General features: G+C 49.0%; 6 protein-coding genes across 6 annotated transcripts, besides 3 other annotated features; 1 reads left to right on the top strand and 5 right to left on the bottom strand.

The window, feature by feature from the left end:
* Nucleotides 1-395: 395 nt before the first annotated feature.
* FPSE_02538 (uncharacterized protein) lies at nt 396-908 on the bottom strand (the record flags this gene model as incomplete). The annotated part of the gene is made up of 1 exon (XM_009255657.1): nt 396-908. The coding sequence occupies one exon, from the start codon at nt 906-908 to the stop codon at nt 396-398; it is 513 nt and encodes a 170-aa protein (XP_009253932.1).
* Nucleotides 416-490: a repeat region.
* A 1,204-nt stretch (nt 909-2,112) lies between the features above and the next one.
* FPSE_02537 (uncharacterized protein) lies at nt 2,113-5,323 on the bottom strand (the record flags this gene model as incomplete). Its single annotated transcript, XM_009255656.1, has 6 exons — nt 2,113-3,132; nt 3,186-3,307; nt 3,360-3,915; nt 3,965-4,426; nt 4,482-4,751; nt 4,823-5,323. 6 exons carry the CDS (start codon nt 5,321-5,323, stop codon nt 2,113-2,115), a joined length of 2,931 nt encoding a protein of 976 aa, XP_009253931.1.
* Nucleotides 5,324-5,747: 424 nt separating this feature from the next.
* Nucleotides 5,748-5,797: a microsatellite.
* Nucleotides 5,798-6,776: 979 nt separating this feature from the next.
* FPSE_02536 (uncharacterized protein) lies at nt 6,777-8,487 on the bottom strand (the record flags this gene model as incomplete). The annotated part of the gene is made up of 5 exons (XM_009255655.1): nt 6,777-6,975; nt 7,106-7,269; nt 7,507-7,586; nt 7,909-8,066; nt 8,471-8,487. 5 exons carry the CDS (start codon nt 8,485-8,487, stop codon nt 6,777-6,779), a joined length of 618 nt encoding a protein of 205 aa, XP_009253930.1.
* A 178-nt stretch (nt 8,488-8,665) lies between these two features.
* On the bottom strand, nt 8,666-11,167 carry FPSE_02535 (uncharacterized protein; the record flags this gene model as incomplete). The annotated part of the gene is made up of 1 exon (XM_009255654.1): nt 8,666-11,167. One exon carries the CDS (start codon nt 11,165-11,167, stop codon nt 8,666-8,668), a length of 2,502 nt encoding a protein of 833 aa, XP_009253929.1.
* Nucleotides 9,911-9,950: a repeat region.
* A 1,492-nt stretch (nt 11,168-12,659) lies between the features above and the next one.
* Nucleotides 12,660-13,521, top strand: FPSE_02534 (uncharacterized protein; the record flags this gene model as incomplete). The annotated part of the gene is made up of 4 exons (XM_009255653.1): nt 12,660-12,706; nt 12,759-12,787; nt 12,844-13,305; nt 13,352-13,521. The coding sequence occupies 4 exons, from the start codon at nt 12,660-12,662 to the stop codon at nt 13,519-13,521; spliced, it is 708 nt and encodes a 235-aa protein (XP_009253928.1).
* A 244-nt stretch (nt 13,522-13,765) lies between these two features.
* On the bottom strand, nt 13,766-14,284 carry FPSE_02533 (uncharacterized protein; the record flags this gene model as incomplete). The annotated part of the gene is made up of 3 exons (XM_009255652.1): nt 13,766-14,025; nt 14,078-14,186; nt 14,243-14,284. The coding sequence occupies 3 exons, from the start codon at nt 14,282-14,284 to the stop codon at nt 13,766-13,768; spliced, it is 411 nt and encodes a 136-aa protein (XP_009253927.1).
* Between the last annotated feature and the right edge of the window lie 187 nt (nt 14,285-14,471).

Below are 14,471 nucleotides of genomic sequence, written 5' to 3'. Positions count from 1 at the left end.
CTTGCTTTCATCATGACGAGCATGGCCATGTCATAGATATCTCCCTACCTCCCTAGGTACCTAGTAGGAGTTCAAAATTCTGGATATAGTAGACCGGAAGATACCTACTAAATAGCCTTACCAAAAGGGTCTAACACATTGGCGTATCTTATAACCCAAGGCCTCTTGTACATTTCTGAAATCACGGTCTTGACTGCCTCATCATCAGTGCCCACAAGGTGCTCAAGATATGCATGTTGCAGTAGACTGCTCTTAATATGTCAGAGGCCATAAAACAGCAGTTTGACTGGTATGCAGAACCAGTTTTGTGTTGTAGAGAAAAGCATTGGGCATTGGTAGCTTATACTGTTCCATTTCTGCTTTATGAGACTCACAGATCTCATACAATACATTCTCTAATCATCCCAAACAGCTGCCTTTGCCTTTTCGGTCTCCTCCTGTCTCTTCCTTTCCTCCTCTCTCTCTTGTTCCCTCTTCTTCTTTTCCTGCTCACGCACGCTCCTCTGGTACGCCTTTTGTTCCTCCGTCTGCTTGGGTGCCTTGAGGCCCAACCCAGCGACTATCATGCGGCGGGCAACAGCATCGGTCTTCTCTGGTCGCTTGTCTGGATCAGTTCCAGCTCGAGGGCCAGGGCCAGGGCTACTTGACATGGATGTCCAGGACAAGTCACCGACGGGTGACATGGGCGTCGGAGGAGGAGGAGCAGGCGTAATGGTGGGTGTGGGCTTGTTTGACTCGTCCTCGGCTCCGGACTCAGAATCTGAGTCGGAGTCCTCCCATGAGTCTGCGACGACCTTCTTTGCGTTTTTCTTTTTGGCTGCGGGCTTTGTAGAAGCCTGTGCCGGTGCTTCCTTTGTCTTGATAGACAAATTCTTGATCGAGGTAGTCATGTCTTGGTCTTGTGACATGGTTGATGCTTGCTGAAGTGCCTCGAGCTGTCGGGATGCGGCGTGATGGTATAAAGACAGTATCAATAACTATAAATTATTCCAGCGGTTTCAGTGATGAAATGATTAAACTCAACGAGACTTGAACGGGTTTATAAAGGTTAATGAGCAAATAGTGCAGTTGGGCAATGTTAATTGTTGCCAAGGTTATCATTGCGGAGAAGTGTAGGGTAGGCGCGGCTGTCTATTAACAGACCACTATGCCAAAAGCGAAGGTACCTCCTTGACATCTAAGGAAGGTATTCCAGATTATAGCTCTACACTGTCGATCGTCAGTCTAGTAGTTTTATCTCCAGCTGGGTATCACATTTGACGTGCTATGGGGATGTATAAAAGCTGTGCGTAAATCAGGGTGACAGAAGACAGCTCGGCGGTTGAACGGAAGAGACGGAACCAGAATTGAGCTAAAATCTCAAGCACAGCTATCAGATTAGATGTATCTACGGACAGGAACATGCACTTTCATTTATACCGTTTCTCAAATCATCTCGGCCATGAATCGAAATCATTTAATGAGGGAAACAAAGCTCCGTGCGTCGAGAATTTGCGGCAGGGCCGCTGGTATCATTGTCATTTCTCAATCTGGTGTGTCAACAGCAACGCTCTCAACTTTTTATAACCACTCGCTGAGATGCTTGTCTTGTTGCCCTTTCCCTCCTTCCTGACAACTTCAAATGCAGCGAGTATTCCTATGCCTTGCGCAGTGTTGGCATGAGAGAACTCATGCCTTGCACACGACAACCAAAACAAACCCAACTTTGACTCCGTGTATAAGTCATCTTCTTTTTTTTGAAGGCAGACTCTCGATCTTGTTTTCATCGACAGTGGTATCTTCTCCCCCAAAACATCCATCATGTCCCAAAAAAATCCATCTCAATCGGCAACCAGGGGTATTCTTCGTTTTTTTCTTTTTGATCTCAGCTCTTCGTTACATGACTGGGTATAAGGAGTGGACGTCAAGTCATCAAAAGAGAACCATCAATCCCGCATAAACAAGGAAAGAATTTAGCATAAACAAACAATAAGACACTCAAACATAAATCAGGTAAAACAAACATGGCAAGACGTAAACCGACCGATGCACAAGTCGACGTTCCAGGGTATTTTTACGCCAGGGTATATCCAGCCGGGGTATTTGCATGTGGAGGTTCTAACACGGGGGAATCTAACGGAAAGGCCCAATAGGGGCGGGGTATCCTGAATTCATTGAATGAGAAGTAGAAGGGCGCCCGCTGTCGCCGGACGCGCGGGTGCTGTGGCGAGGCGTGACGTCGCCGGGTTGAGGGATGGACAGTTTGTTATCCATGTGCGTACCGAATGTTCGAGGAGCCCAAGGATCATCGTTATCGGGGAGGTTCACGCCACTGTCGTTCCAAGGGTTTCGGTCGGCGTTGAAGCTGCGAGTCGATTCGATCGAGATGAGTGATGATTTGGAGACGTTGCTGGAGCCCTTGAAGAAGTTGCTGTTGCCAGAATGAGAGCTGTTCTTTCTGCGGTCCAAGAAAGAAGAGATCGACGTCATACTGCCGGGCTTCCTGAGACGGTCAAGAATGCTGCTTCGCTCACGAGCGACCTCGTCACCGAAACCAGTCTTGATGGGAGAATCGGCAGCGACAGGAGCAGGGGCATGCTGCAGGAGCTTGGAGTCAAAATACTGCAGGGAATCTTCGAACGAGTCCGACTTGGGACGAGGCAGAGCGCCTTTAACGACATTGATCTCGGCCCCTGATGTTGCGAATTGAGACTGCACAAAGTCCATAGCATCGCGGAGACCACCGGCGTTGTTACGGGTGAAGCCCCAAAGAAGAGTGATGGTGGGCTTACCATCCTCAGTAAGCTCGTCAGTGTTCTGCTGAACGCTGAGATCGACCTCATGCTGGCTCTTCAGCTTGGGAACAAGGTCGTGGACGAACTCGGGAGACTCGAGGAATTTGATCAACTCGGGGGTTCTAGCCAGGACAAGCTCGTGCTTATCAGGAACCATACCCAGGAACTCGTCGACACAGTGGGGGACCTGCCACTGAGGACCGTTGACAGTTACCTCATCACTGGCCTGTTCAGTACTAGGGAAGTTGATCTTGCAGTTGTACTTCTGCTCCAGGCCATCGATCTCGGGGAGTCTGGCAATGAGCTGGCGATGGTAGAGACGGTCGACACTGACAATCTGAGAGGTGTACTCGGAATCCTGACGATTGACATTAGCATTGAAGTAGCAGGGCTTTGTACAATAACACTTACAGCACGATCAACCATCTCCAGAATTTCATTCTTGACAGCGTCCAGGTTCTGGGCATTGCGCGCAGGTGTGCGGCAGATAACGTTGTCGACCTTGATGTCGTCATCTTCCCGACCCATGCCTCCTGTGGCGGAACGTTAGCAGAAGATTCGTGATTAAGCAAAGGCGAAGCCTACCTCGATCCATAGCATTGGAAAATTTGACGAAGACTGAATGCTTCTTCATGATGCGTTGAATGTGCTGGCCACCAATACCGATAATGCGCTTGTGGTACTGATCAGGTACGTGGAATGAAATAGATGCAGGCATCTCTTGTTCGACAAGGGTAAGACCTTGCTTCATAGAGTCATATGCCGCTGCCATGACATCAATATTGAAATTGTACTCATTGAACCCGTCAAAGATGATCTGGACGTTGCTTTGTCCCATAATCTTGTTGATCTTGCCGTTCTTCTTGCCGCTGACAAATTCTTTGTGCTCATTAGCGAGCTCAATCTTGACACGAATTTGGTATTGTGACTGCGACACAAATTTCATCTCTGAAATAACTTGAAGAGCCGACTTTACTGCGTCATCAGAGCCAGTGATGGCAAAGTTGAGCCTGTCGAACGAAATATCGGCGTCAGAGTTAGCACAGATATCAACGAGCATGCTCCTCATGTCACGGGGACCAGGAAACTGCCTAGCGTCGGCATGCTGAATATACCAGCCCGCACTGTAGAATTGTCCAGCCTATGGAAATGTTAGTTGAGAAATGGCATTCGAGTTTCAGTAAACATACCAGCGACATGATCTCCCGAACGGTTCGCTCGACATGGAGGCCCTCACTACCTTGGACACGAACCATGTTGCGCTGAGTGGCCAAGGAAGGAAACAAGATGAAAGTACCATTGGCTTCCAGAATCTTGCGAACCTTGTCCAGGCGACCAAGGAGAATACTGTCAATCTTAGCAGCGGGAATTGTAACGTCCTTAACGTAAAGTCTGATGCGTTGAACAGTCTCGTGGAGTTTCTGCTTGGCGAGTTCGATGGCCTGAGGGGTTTCACCAGTGATCAAGATATCGCTGGGATCGCGACGGGTCGCATTTGGGGGGCAGTAACGGTACATCGCAGAGAACGGAGGCGGGAAATAGATGGCAGTTCCAGTGGAAGATTCGATGAGCTTGATGTTCTTACGATGACGACCACAGACAAGTTGATGGCAGGAAACATCAAGTTTTGTCATATCGACGATACGACCGAGCTGCAAAAAAAAGTTAGGGGTCACATATCGAACACAGTTGAGCGGGAGTAGGTACCAGAGTATCGATTTGGATCAAGACACGGGCCTTTGCATGCTCGGATGATAGGATGTCACCGTAGATGGCAACTCTCCATCGTTGATCCATACGCAGTTCAGCATCACCAGTCATGCCATCAACAACAGGGGTTAGTTTGGGACCGAGAAGAAAAATATCAACACCGCAGTATTTCGAGATGTAGTCGAGGTGATTGGTAACATCAGTCTTGAGCAAGCCGGCATTGAGGTCACAAACAAGATGGCCATCAATGTCAATTGTAGTACAGCGCTGCGAGATGTGTTAAATTGGACTTTCAAATCACAATAGCAATGGTCTGGAGCAGCACCTGGGGAACGTACAAGAGAAATGGGGGTATCATTCAGGATTGTCTCTCGGCTCTTGTGGACCAGCTCTGGAGAACCCGAGAGACAGACAGTAGCGACCTGTTGGCCTTTGCCATTCTTGGGCATTGTCGACAGAACATAGGCATCAACAGGAAGAGGCCCGTTGGTGAGGTCCTGGCACATTGTGTGCAGGGTGTTGAGGTTCTGAACATGAATAGGCAGTTGGTGGATCTGGACGTCGTCCGGCGCGTCCTCGGGATGTGTCCATCGCAGGACAGCATCAGTGGTCGCGTGAAGAATATCCTCAGTATCAGGGCCCGCAAGATCGGAAGCGAATGGAATATTGAACGAGTAAAGAATGGTAGTGTCGGCGGCTTGAGGTGAAGCCATGGGCTGACCGGGTTGAGCGGCGTTCTTGGGATGATTGAGAGCGTTCATGGGCATATTGGGACGGCCCATACTGAAATTGGGTGTCATTCTTTCCGGCCAGTGACGCATATTTGCCAACTTATTCATGATGGGGGAGCGAGAAGATTGCGTCGGGGTATCGTCGTCGTCGTCCGGATCGTGGGCGGCGACGGTCGGCCAAGGTGGAGGAGGTTGGACCTGGACGGAAGAGGACGCCGGGAGTGGAGAAAGACCAAGCCAGAGAAGAATACAAAGATGCGATGCGATGCGAGATTCGAAAGAGACGGGAAAATAGAAAAAGGGTATCGTATCGAAGAAGCTGGGGCAATAAATGGCTGGAGGGGAGGGGACAAGAGGAGGAGGGAAGACGGAAAGAGTGATGGATGTTATTTCTGAGCTCTTTCCACGTCTGACGAGGGAGGGAAAGAGAGGTTAGGTTATGTCGACTGAAAGGTAGTAGTAAGGTGAGGTGAGGGAAGGGGAGGATGAGAGCGGAGCCCTGGGTTGGCGTGAAATGTGAAGTCAGCAGAGAGTCCTGTCCTGATCTATCCTGTCTTGTCTTGTCTTGTCTTGTCCACTCCTCTTGGGCTAGAGGTGACGGGAAGGTACTAAGGTACCTAAGGGCGGGAGCAGACGGTACCTCTTACGCGGTACTTGTTCAGGCCAGACCAAGGTCAAGGCAGGGTGGACGAGGCAGGTACAGCTGTTCAGTGCATGCAGTACCTCAGTACTAAGCCTATAAGCCCACCGTAACTTGCCTGAGCATGAGCTGGGGGAGAGTCAAAAGAGGGCCGCCCCAGCCTGAGCTAACGTCCCAAGATCGAACATCAACTCAATTCAATTCAGTTTTACGATGCGACAGCAGCAGCCGGAAATTAAAAAGAGGGCAAAAGTCAGGATGAACTGAAACCGGCACTTAAAATGAGTAAAGCATTAATATTACAGCATATCAAGCATCCCGAAGCAATTTGTTGTTTTGATAAAAAAGCCCCCCGGGAATGGTGGTCACTCATGGTCCAGGGCTTTGATAAGAAAAGCCACAGCGAACAACGATCCCTGACTGACCTGGAACCCAGAGAAGTTTCAATGGCGCAGATCATTGACCACTGCCAACCTCGAAGAACTCAACTCAGACAGACAGATAACCTGCCCTTCGGCCTCTTTTCCTCGTGGCTGAATGTATATCTCAGTCGTCATAACGTTCCATCCTTGCCAATGACGATATGCTGGATTAACAGAGCCACAACATTCAGCCATGGTCTGTCAGCCCTCGGCGGCTTGTTTCGATGCCCTTCTTAGGGCATGGATGTTTTCTGGGTGGTGGAGACCATCAGCCCAGGCTAAGAGGAGCCTCCTGCAGACCACAGTATCATCGTGGTCTATCCAACAGGCATAGAGAGTTTCTTCCGCGGAACGCTATGCACAACCGGCGGCTGCGTTCCAAAGGCTTTATTAGTGGGAAGCTCGAGGGCTTCGGCAAAGCATAGAAAAGCCCCCGAAGCGTTCTTATGGCGGGAATCAGTCAAGGGATAGAGCATGAATACTCGACACATCACTCTATTCACTGACTGTCTCGAGTACCGTTGCCTCGAACACTAACACTGACGAAACTTGGACACAGAGCCACCTTGCTGCATGAGGATGGGTCGCCTCCGCCAGCCAGTTCCTGTGCAAGTCTCTGTGTTTGTTTGCCAGAGCATGTATCAGAAACATGTACTTTATCATCACGACTTTCTGAGCCAGCGAGATCTTTTACCAAGCTGTGACTACACTACCTGCAGTTACCCAGAGAAAATACTCCAGCGCATCAGCCGTCAAGTTGTATTTTGCTGCGGTGTGCTCTTGACTAACATTTAGGCCAAACTTCGATCACACGGCGTCCCCACATACGACAGGGCCCTCGTCTGGTGTCTGTGTGACTTGTCCGAGGGCGAGCAAGGGAGTTGATTCGAGGGTAGTCCCATGCAAGCCGGCTTCTCACCAAGAGCCCGCGGCACAGGCTCAGCCACTAGGGACTCGTCATTGAATATTAACAGTTCTTGGGATCTTAGGGTCTGCAGAATGGAAAGGTGCAGACTGCTAAAGGGAAACAAGGTAATAGGCATGCTACAGTCTCAACTCTTACATTGCAACATCGCGAACTCCTGCACTTCACAAGGGAGTTGGCATTCTTGTGATTGTAGGTGGCGTTACAAGTCTGGACTCCTGCGTATGTGCATGTCGCGTATGCACATCCATCCTTGCATCTTTGTTGATTGCTTCAGTTTCCTCCTCAAATTTCAGTGGCTTACTTCGTCCGGAGTACCATCACGAGCCACGCCACTCGTCCTCGCTGACTGGCCTTGCCAGATGATAACTTCGAAGCTTATAGCTACTGAGTGGTTGGTACACTTTCAAGCAAAATATGCCTTCGGCGCCCTGCATCAAGAGTCATAGAAAGTAGGGCATAAGCGCAACCTTATTCCCGCAAGCTTATAGCTACGACAACATGCTATTGCTACTACTTAGCCCTATCCGCACTTAGTCAAACAGCAGATACCAGCTGAGAGTACAATAGGGTACGTCGCTAGCAGCGGTTGATATCTGACGAAAACTCCATTTTGTCTTGGGCACTGACTCGACAGCCGTGCGAGAGCTGCAACAGTGAGACCTGCCGGTCCTCTTGTCTCAAATAATCATATTTGTACGCTTACCTCGTGACATTTGCACTGGCCCTTCAAAGGTCTTTGCATAACATGAGTGGCCAGAGACCGGTACTCGGCCTTTTTCAGCTACCCATGAATTTGCAAAGTCCCCAGAGCATGCCACGACAGCATGATTAATACGACTTATAACGGCATATCGATGGTGCCTGATGAAGCTTATCAGTATGGCCATATCTACACAACCCCTGTGCACAGCATTTCTCCATTAAACCAGATTGGTTGGTTCTTAGTTTTGAAGTGCTTTGAGAAAGTATAAACAGCCCTCGTTTTTAGTCAATTTCTGCTTCGCACCAATCGCTCCACGTTTAGTCCATCAGGATTTTTGTCTATTGGACCGATAGGTAGACAACCTTAACGTATTCTTTATTGGAGGTTCTCTTTTAGAGTTTGCCTCTGTAAGAAGAAAAGTAGCCGTTGCATTTCGAGTAGACGATGCGTACGTATAGCAGACGAACCCTGCAGGAAAAGATCGCCGTAAGTTTCATCGCTAACGACCAGATGAATTGAGTTCGTATGTTATGTGGCATGCTTGAATTTTCCTACAGCTTACCTTTGATAATACGACATTATTTCTTAATTTTTATAGCTAAAAATGAGAAGACAAAAGTATCAAAAACAAATATCATTCACTGGAGTAATTATATATGGATGGTACTCGTACGTCATTAATGATATGTAAGCAGCGCTGACTTGATTCAATCAATGCCTTTCTTTTTAACTATATCGTCACTCTCCTTAGAACAGCTCAGCGGTAAACCTCCCTCCTCGCATCATCAGCATAGACAATCTCTTGAGTTGCTCCACGCGGTTGCTCAATAAAAGCAATCTCCTCTCCACCTCGCATCTGTTGATTGTAGTACCGCTCCACAGGCCGCGTGCTGTACTCTTGTCTGACAACCCCTTGTTCCACAGGCAAGGCACCGTATTCTCGCCCGTACGGCTGTGCGGCCTCGCGGCGGTTCTCCGGGTGGACACTGGGCGCATATTGACGTACGGGTACCTCGGGTCGCACACTCTGCAGTCGTCCATAGTCCCGGGCGACTTCATAGCGGACAGGCTCCGCAGGTCGCACACTGGGCGGCCTTGTAATGTATTCCCTCGTCCCGTCTTCCAAACGACGCCGCTCTGGAGGTGCCATCACTTCAACAAATTCCCCTGGGTGGCCCAATGGCCGTGACGGCTGTTCATGCAGCCGCTGATCTCTATAATCTTGCGAGATGTACTCGGGCTGTGTAACAACTCGTCTAGGCATATACGACGGTGACCGTCTGCGATAGACTGCACCACCTTCATCATATGTCTCCGCCCCTTGAGGCCTTCGAGGCGGCGCCCGTTCGTAAATGACCTCAGGTTCCCCAGATCGAGCATGGGGCGCAGCGGACTGCCGAATAATGGTCGGACGAGGTGGCTCGATATACTCACGCCCGTAGGCATCTACGATGATCCGAGTAGGCGGCGGTCGATGAGGTGTCATAAATACGTCGCCTTCTCCCCTTAACGCGGACGGAGACGCTTCATGCCCTCCCGAGTAGGGCCACGATGGGCGTTGTTGATAAGTGTCATGGGGACGAACTTGAGGACCGGCCGTTCCGCCAACTGACTGTCTCTGATGGTGAGCTGGAACAAGCGGAGACTGCTCAACAGCATATGATCCTCCTTGAACATATCGATCGTCGGCATACTCTCGCCTGTAGACAGTACCTCCGGGAACAGCAGTGCTTGCTGCACGTTGGGAAGGAAAGCCTACTCTTTCATAACTTATTGGCATTCGGTCATCTCTCTCTTGGCGAATGTGTGGAAGCTCTGGTAGATATTGAGCAGGGCGTGGCTCGTAACGAATTTCTTCGTAGCCAGGTTCATCTGGTTGCTGTTGAGTGTACCTTTGACGCTTATTTGGGCGGATGTAGGATGGAGCATTCAAGGGAGATGGGGAACGGGGTTCTGGCTTGATATAAGGGGTTGGTTCAGCCTCTGGTGCTTGCCTGTCAGCCTTTCTCTTTTTCTTCTTTGTCTTCCTCTTTTCTTTTTCTGAAGCTGGTCCACCTTGAGGCGAACTTTCAGGACTGGTCACAGCAATTGGTTCATTTCTGAGAGCAGCAATTTGGGCGGGAGTACCCGTGGACGAAGCTGAGGTGGCTTCAGGAGCCAGGGGCCGTCGTCTGGCATTCGCTAATGGCGAAGTGTGGGCATCGTGAGACGACCTGACGTTGATTCTCCTCAGCGGAGAGGGGGGACGGCTGTCAATATACTGTTCACGGGGCGGCTGCTGAGCAGATCCATAATTGCCCCTATGCCTATCAATATCCAGATTACTCAGAGTTTGTCCAGCACTTGCATCCTGCCTAGGACCGGTCTTGTCTTCAATATAAGCCGTAAGGCCCGGAACCTGCCCAGGCCGTGTGGTACTGTCGGCGCCAAAGCTACCAGCGAAGGTTGCTGGATTCGAATATGGTTGAGGCTGTGGACGGTTCCGCGCTTCAGGATGAATTTGTTCAGTATCAGTCGGTCGGTTTTGCAAAATGGCATTGCTGTGGTAGTTCATCGGCGGTCGCGGCTCCGAAGCTGGTACCTGTGCCTCTTCGGATTCGTTACGAACGCGGGAAGTCAGAACGGAGGATGGCGTATTGTGCTGAGACGAGTAGAAAGTGTTGTCATCGAAAGAGTCACTTGCATTATCGAGGTTAGTAGCATCAGCAGCAGAAACAGTAGTGTCAGGCACCGTGGTACTCTGAACGCGTGTCAAGGCTTCGGACAAAACCTGACTAAGATCGAATTCAACAACAGGTTCTCCTTGAACTGCGCTCTTGGTAGTAGCCTTTTTTTGCTCAACCTCATCTTTCAAAACACGTTCCAGCTTTTGTCTCTGCAATCGCAACTCTGCTTTAACCAGGTCGTCAGATTTCTCTAGAAAGATGGGGTCGATCTTGGTCGACCCCGTTCCGTACGGTTTGGTGTTCTTTGCGCTGCTACTGGAAGCAGGGGCAGAAACGCCAACCTGCTGTCGCTTGTCTGATTGATTGTTTGACGCGCCATGTGAACTCGAGATATCTATCGGTCGAGCAGAAGAAGAGTTTGTAGATGCATTGAGGTTAGAAGGTTTGATGGTCGGATGTTGACCAGAAAGAATGGCATCCCGCAAGCGCACGATCTTCTCGTACTGCTCAATCTGGTAGCGCTGGTTATCAGCTAAGCCAAGCAGCTCATTCCTGCTAACAAGAGTTCCTTGGGCGGCAACCTCTTGTGCCATGACGGCAGCACGTGTAGGATAGCCTACACGTCGCGATACCAAATGATACCAAATGAAGAAGCAAGAAAAAAGGGATCAACGCCGCGTTAGCTCGGATGATCTCTAGAAATAAGACAACCCGACACAACTCCACGCTTGACACAATACAATGTAAACAGGGAAAATACTCCGGTCAGATGCACAGCAACGGTACGGTTGTTGATCAAAAAGTGCTGTACAAGAATGCTTAGGTATGTGCGGGATGATGATGGAATGGTTTTAAAGAATGAGCTTAGAGGCGCATTGACTCGACGCGCCAACCAAATAATTAGGCGGTGTAGCCGGCAGAATTCATAGGTAACCTTGACAGTGGACACTCGATCACTAACATCAAGCGGCCGGGTAGGTGGGTAGTAAAGAAATAAGGACTTAAAGTAGGGCATCCAGATGAAATTATTAGACCACTCTTAGGCTTCCTAAACACTAAGAGTAATCTAACATTTATGTTGGCGACTCAATCAGTATCGGTTTTCATGTAACCCCCCTGACGGCACTCGAAATTAGTACTTCACCTGTAAAGGATCACTGCCAAGTCTTGTTCTAAAAATCCATGAAAGTCGTTTTTTTGGAGATTCATCCGATAGTAACTGGCACGCTGTTAACCCGGCCCCATTATTCATCCCTCTGCAAGTCTATACCGCAAACACCAGTGAGAGTCGGTGGTGTCAAAGCCGTAGCTGTAGAACACAAACTGATCCTTGTGTTTTGGGTGTGGTCACATGAACCATCAAATGGACATCCTATATACAAGAAGATCGATCGTTATAGGGAGATGAGATTACTTGTAGGGCCTTATTATTGTGTATGTCTTATATAAAGGGTGGGGCTATTCTGATACAAAACTCGCCAGAGGGTTATGGATCAATATAACTTGCTTCCTTTTCCAATGATTAACTCTACAAATGAAGGTTGTTTAGCCATACGCACGTGTTTAGAATGTATATTCAGTTCGATAAAGTAATCGTTCATGTATTCTAGCGCAATTATGGCAAGGTTGCTGTGCTGGTATTAAATATCCAAACTTCCAGCCCCGTTTAGAGAGACAGGCCCGTAATCGGAGTCCGGAACACGACATGCACTGATCGCTGTGCATTATTCAGCCATGCACACCGTAAGAGTCATTGGCCAAGCGTAACGTATCAACACATAGGTACAGATCGATTGAGACAAAGTGCTGTGCTGTAGTTAGACCATCAATTGCCCATTAGCCTTGCTTCTAGCCCCAGATCGCCATTGCCGATGAAATCTATTTAAACTAATCTTTCATCTCTCCGATAGCCATTCGATGTACCAATTACGACCACGTTTTCCCGCATTATCATCCCTCAAGCGTCTATCTAAACCTTTACCACCCGCTTCTCCTTTATTGCTCAACTCAAATTCGACACCTCGCAATCTTCACCCCGCAAAATACAACCCCAGTTTCAACATCCAGGCTTATTCCAAGTTCAGCATGGGCAGCACTCAGGACATGACCCCGGTCAAGCCGGTCCTATTCTTGTTAGACTCTTCAATTTCCCCCTTCATGACGTTATGGCTAACTTTAATACAGCGATATTGACAACTGTCTCTACCCAAGAAGTAAGCTTAAGCAAAAATAGACATCCAGAACAGTGTCAATCTAACAGTGCGCACAGGTTCCAAGGTCCATGACTTGATGGCTGATCTCATTGACGAGTACTTCTCAAAACACCTGGAGCTTCCTTGGGACGAAGCAGTGAAGCTGCACAAGGAGTATTATACCAGCTATGGCCTAGCCATCGAAGGACTCGTGCGACACCATCAGATTGATCCGCTCGATTACAACGCGAAAGTGGATGACGCCCTACCCCTCGAAGGGATCATCAAGCCCAACCCCGAGCTGCGTGAGCTCCTTGAGGATATTGACAAGTCCAAGGTTACCGTGTGGCTTTTCACAAACGCCTACGTAAACCATGGGAAGCGAGTGGTTCGTCTCTTGGGCATTGAGGACATCTTTGACGGCCTCACTTACTGTAATTATGCGGAGCAACCCATGCTCTGTAAGCCTGACCCCCGCATGTATGAGAAGGCCATGCGCGAGGCGGGTATTGAGCGAGTGGAGGATTGTTACTTTGTTGGTAAGTTTCGTCGTCTCTCCATCACAACCCTATCTAACTTTCATAGATGACTCTGGCTTGAACTGCGAAAAGGCGAAGGAATTCGGTTGGACTGCAGCCCACCTTGTGGAGGAAGGAGTGCCTGCTCCCAAGACTCCAGTTTCGCAATACCAGATCCAGCACTTGCGAGAACTGCGCAACATCTATCCCCAGTTCTTCAAGTCTACATCCAACTAGAGAATATTTAGAATTTGAGTCAGGCGTCCTTTACTAGCCATATGGTACTGTGTAGGAGATTATGGAATAGAGGGCTAGACGGTGGCGTTCAAGGCGCTCACTAGGTTGAGATACCTTTGTATTAGAGATTTTTAACAGATGCATATCAAAAACTCGTGTAAACAAACTGAACTACATCGTTTCTGCCAGTTTTCCGAACTCCGTAACTCCGCGCTGTAGATTGATAAATAGTTCAAAGCTGTGATCAAGGTCTTCGGATGCTGCGAATCACACCGTCCAGTTCGGCCAGTATCTGATCTTTCTCCTTGATCGCTTCTTGGCGCTGGGCTTCGGCGATCTTTAGATCTTCTTCGAGCTCCTTGATGTATCTCTCCTGGTCCATCTCACTGTTGTCTAAGCCAGGGAGGGACGAAATAAGCACCTCGATCTGCTGCTCCTTGACAATGAGATCCTGGGATAGCTCTACCATACCAGCACGGAACTCGTCTGGAGGGAGGGAATCGACTGATTAATAGTTAGCGGCTCGATCTTCACAGGGGAAACCGTGACTGCGTACCCTCTTTCGGGATATCTTTGACTTCGCGGATTTTGTCATTTGGACTAAGGATTTCAAGGTCGTGCCGCTTGTTTACATAGTGAAGACATGCGACAAACTGTTGCGCGAGCTACAGAACAAACATGTCAGCAAAAAAGCACCAAGAAAGAAGGGCCTAATACAAACCTGATCTACAGCGTCTTGAAGTTGTGTTAAGCGGTCACCCATGATTAGTATTGTTGAGCTCTGGAGCTCTATTAAACAAAGCCTCTGTAACAAGAAGATGGTCCTAACCTTCACTCACACTGACTGGCTTAGAGGAATGAATGCCTGTCACGTGGAGATATGACGGAAGTCGGGCAATCAACAATCCGCCGGGAAATTTTGGGGACAGCTAGTTCCATAGGTCGCGCCG

This window comes from Fusarium pseudograminearum, chromosome 3 (genome assembly GCF_000303195.2).
Source record: "Fusarium pseudograminearum CS3096 chromosome 3, whole genome shotgun sequence".
Classification (NCBI taxonomy): domain Eukaryota; kingdom Fungi; phylum Ascomycota; class Sordariomycetes; order Hypocreales; family Nectriaceae; genus Fusarium; species Fusarium pseudograminearum.
The sequence above is the reverse complement of the archived record's forward strand: the minus strand, read 5'-3'. Positions and strand labels throughout refer to the sequence as shown.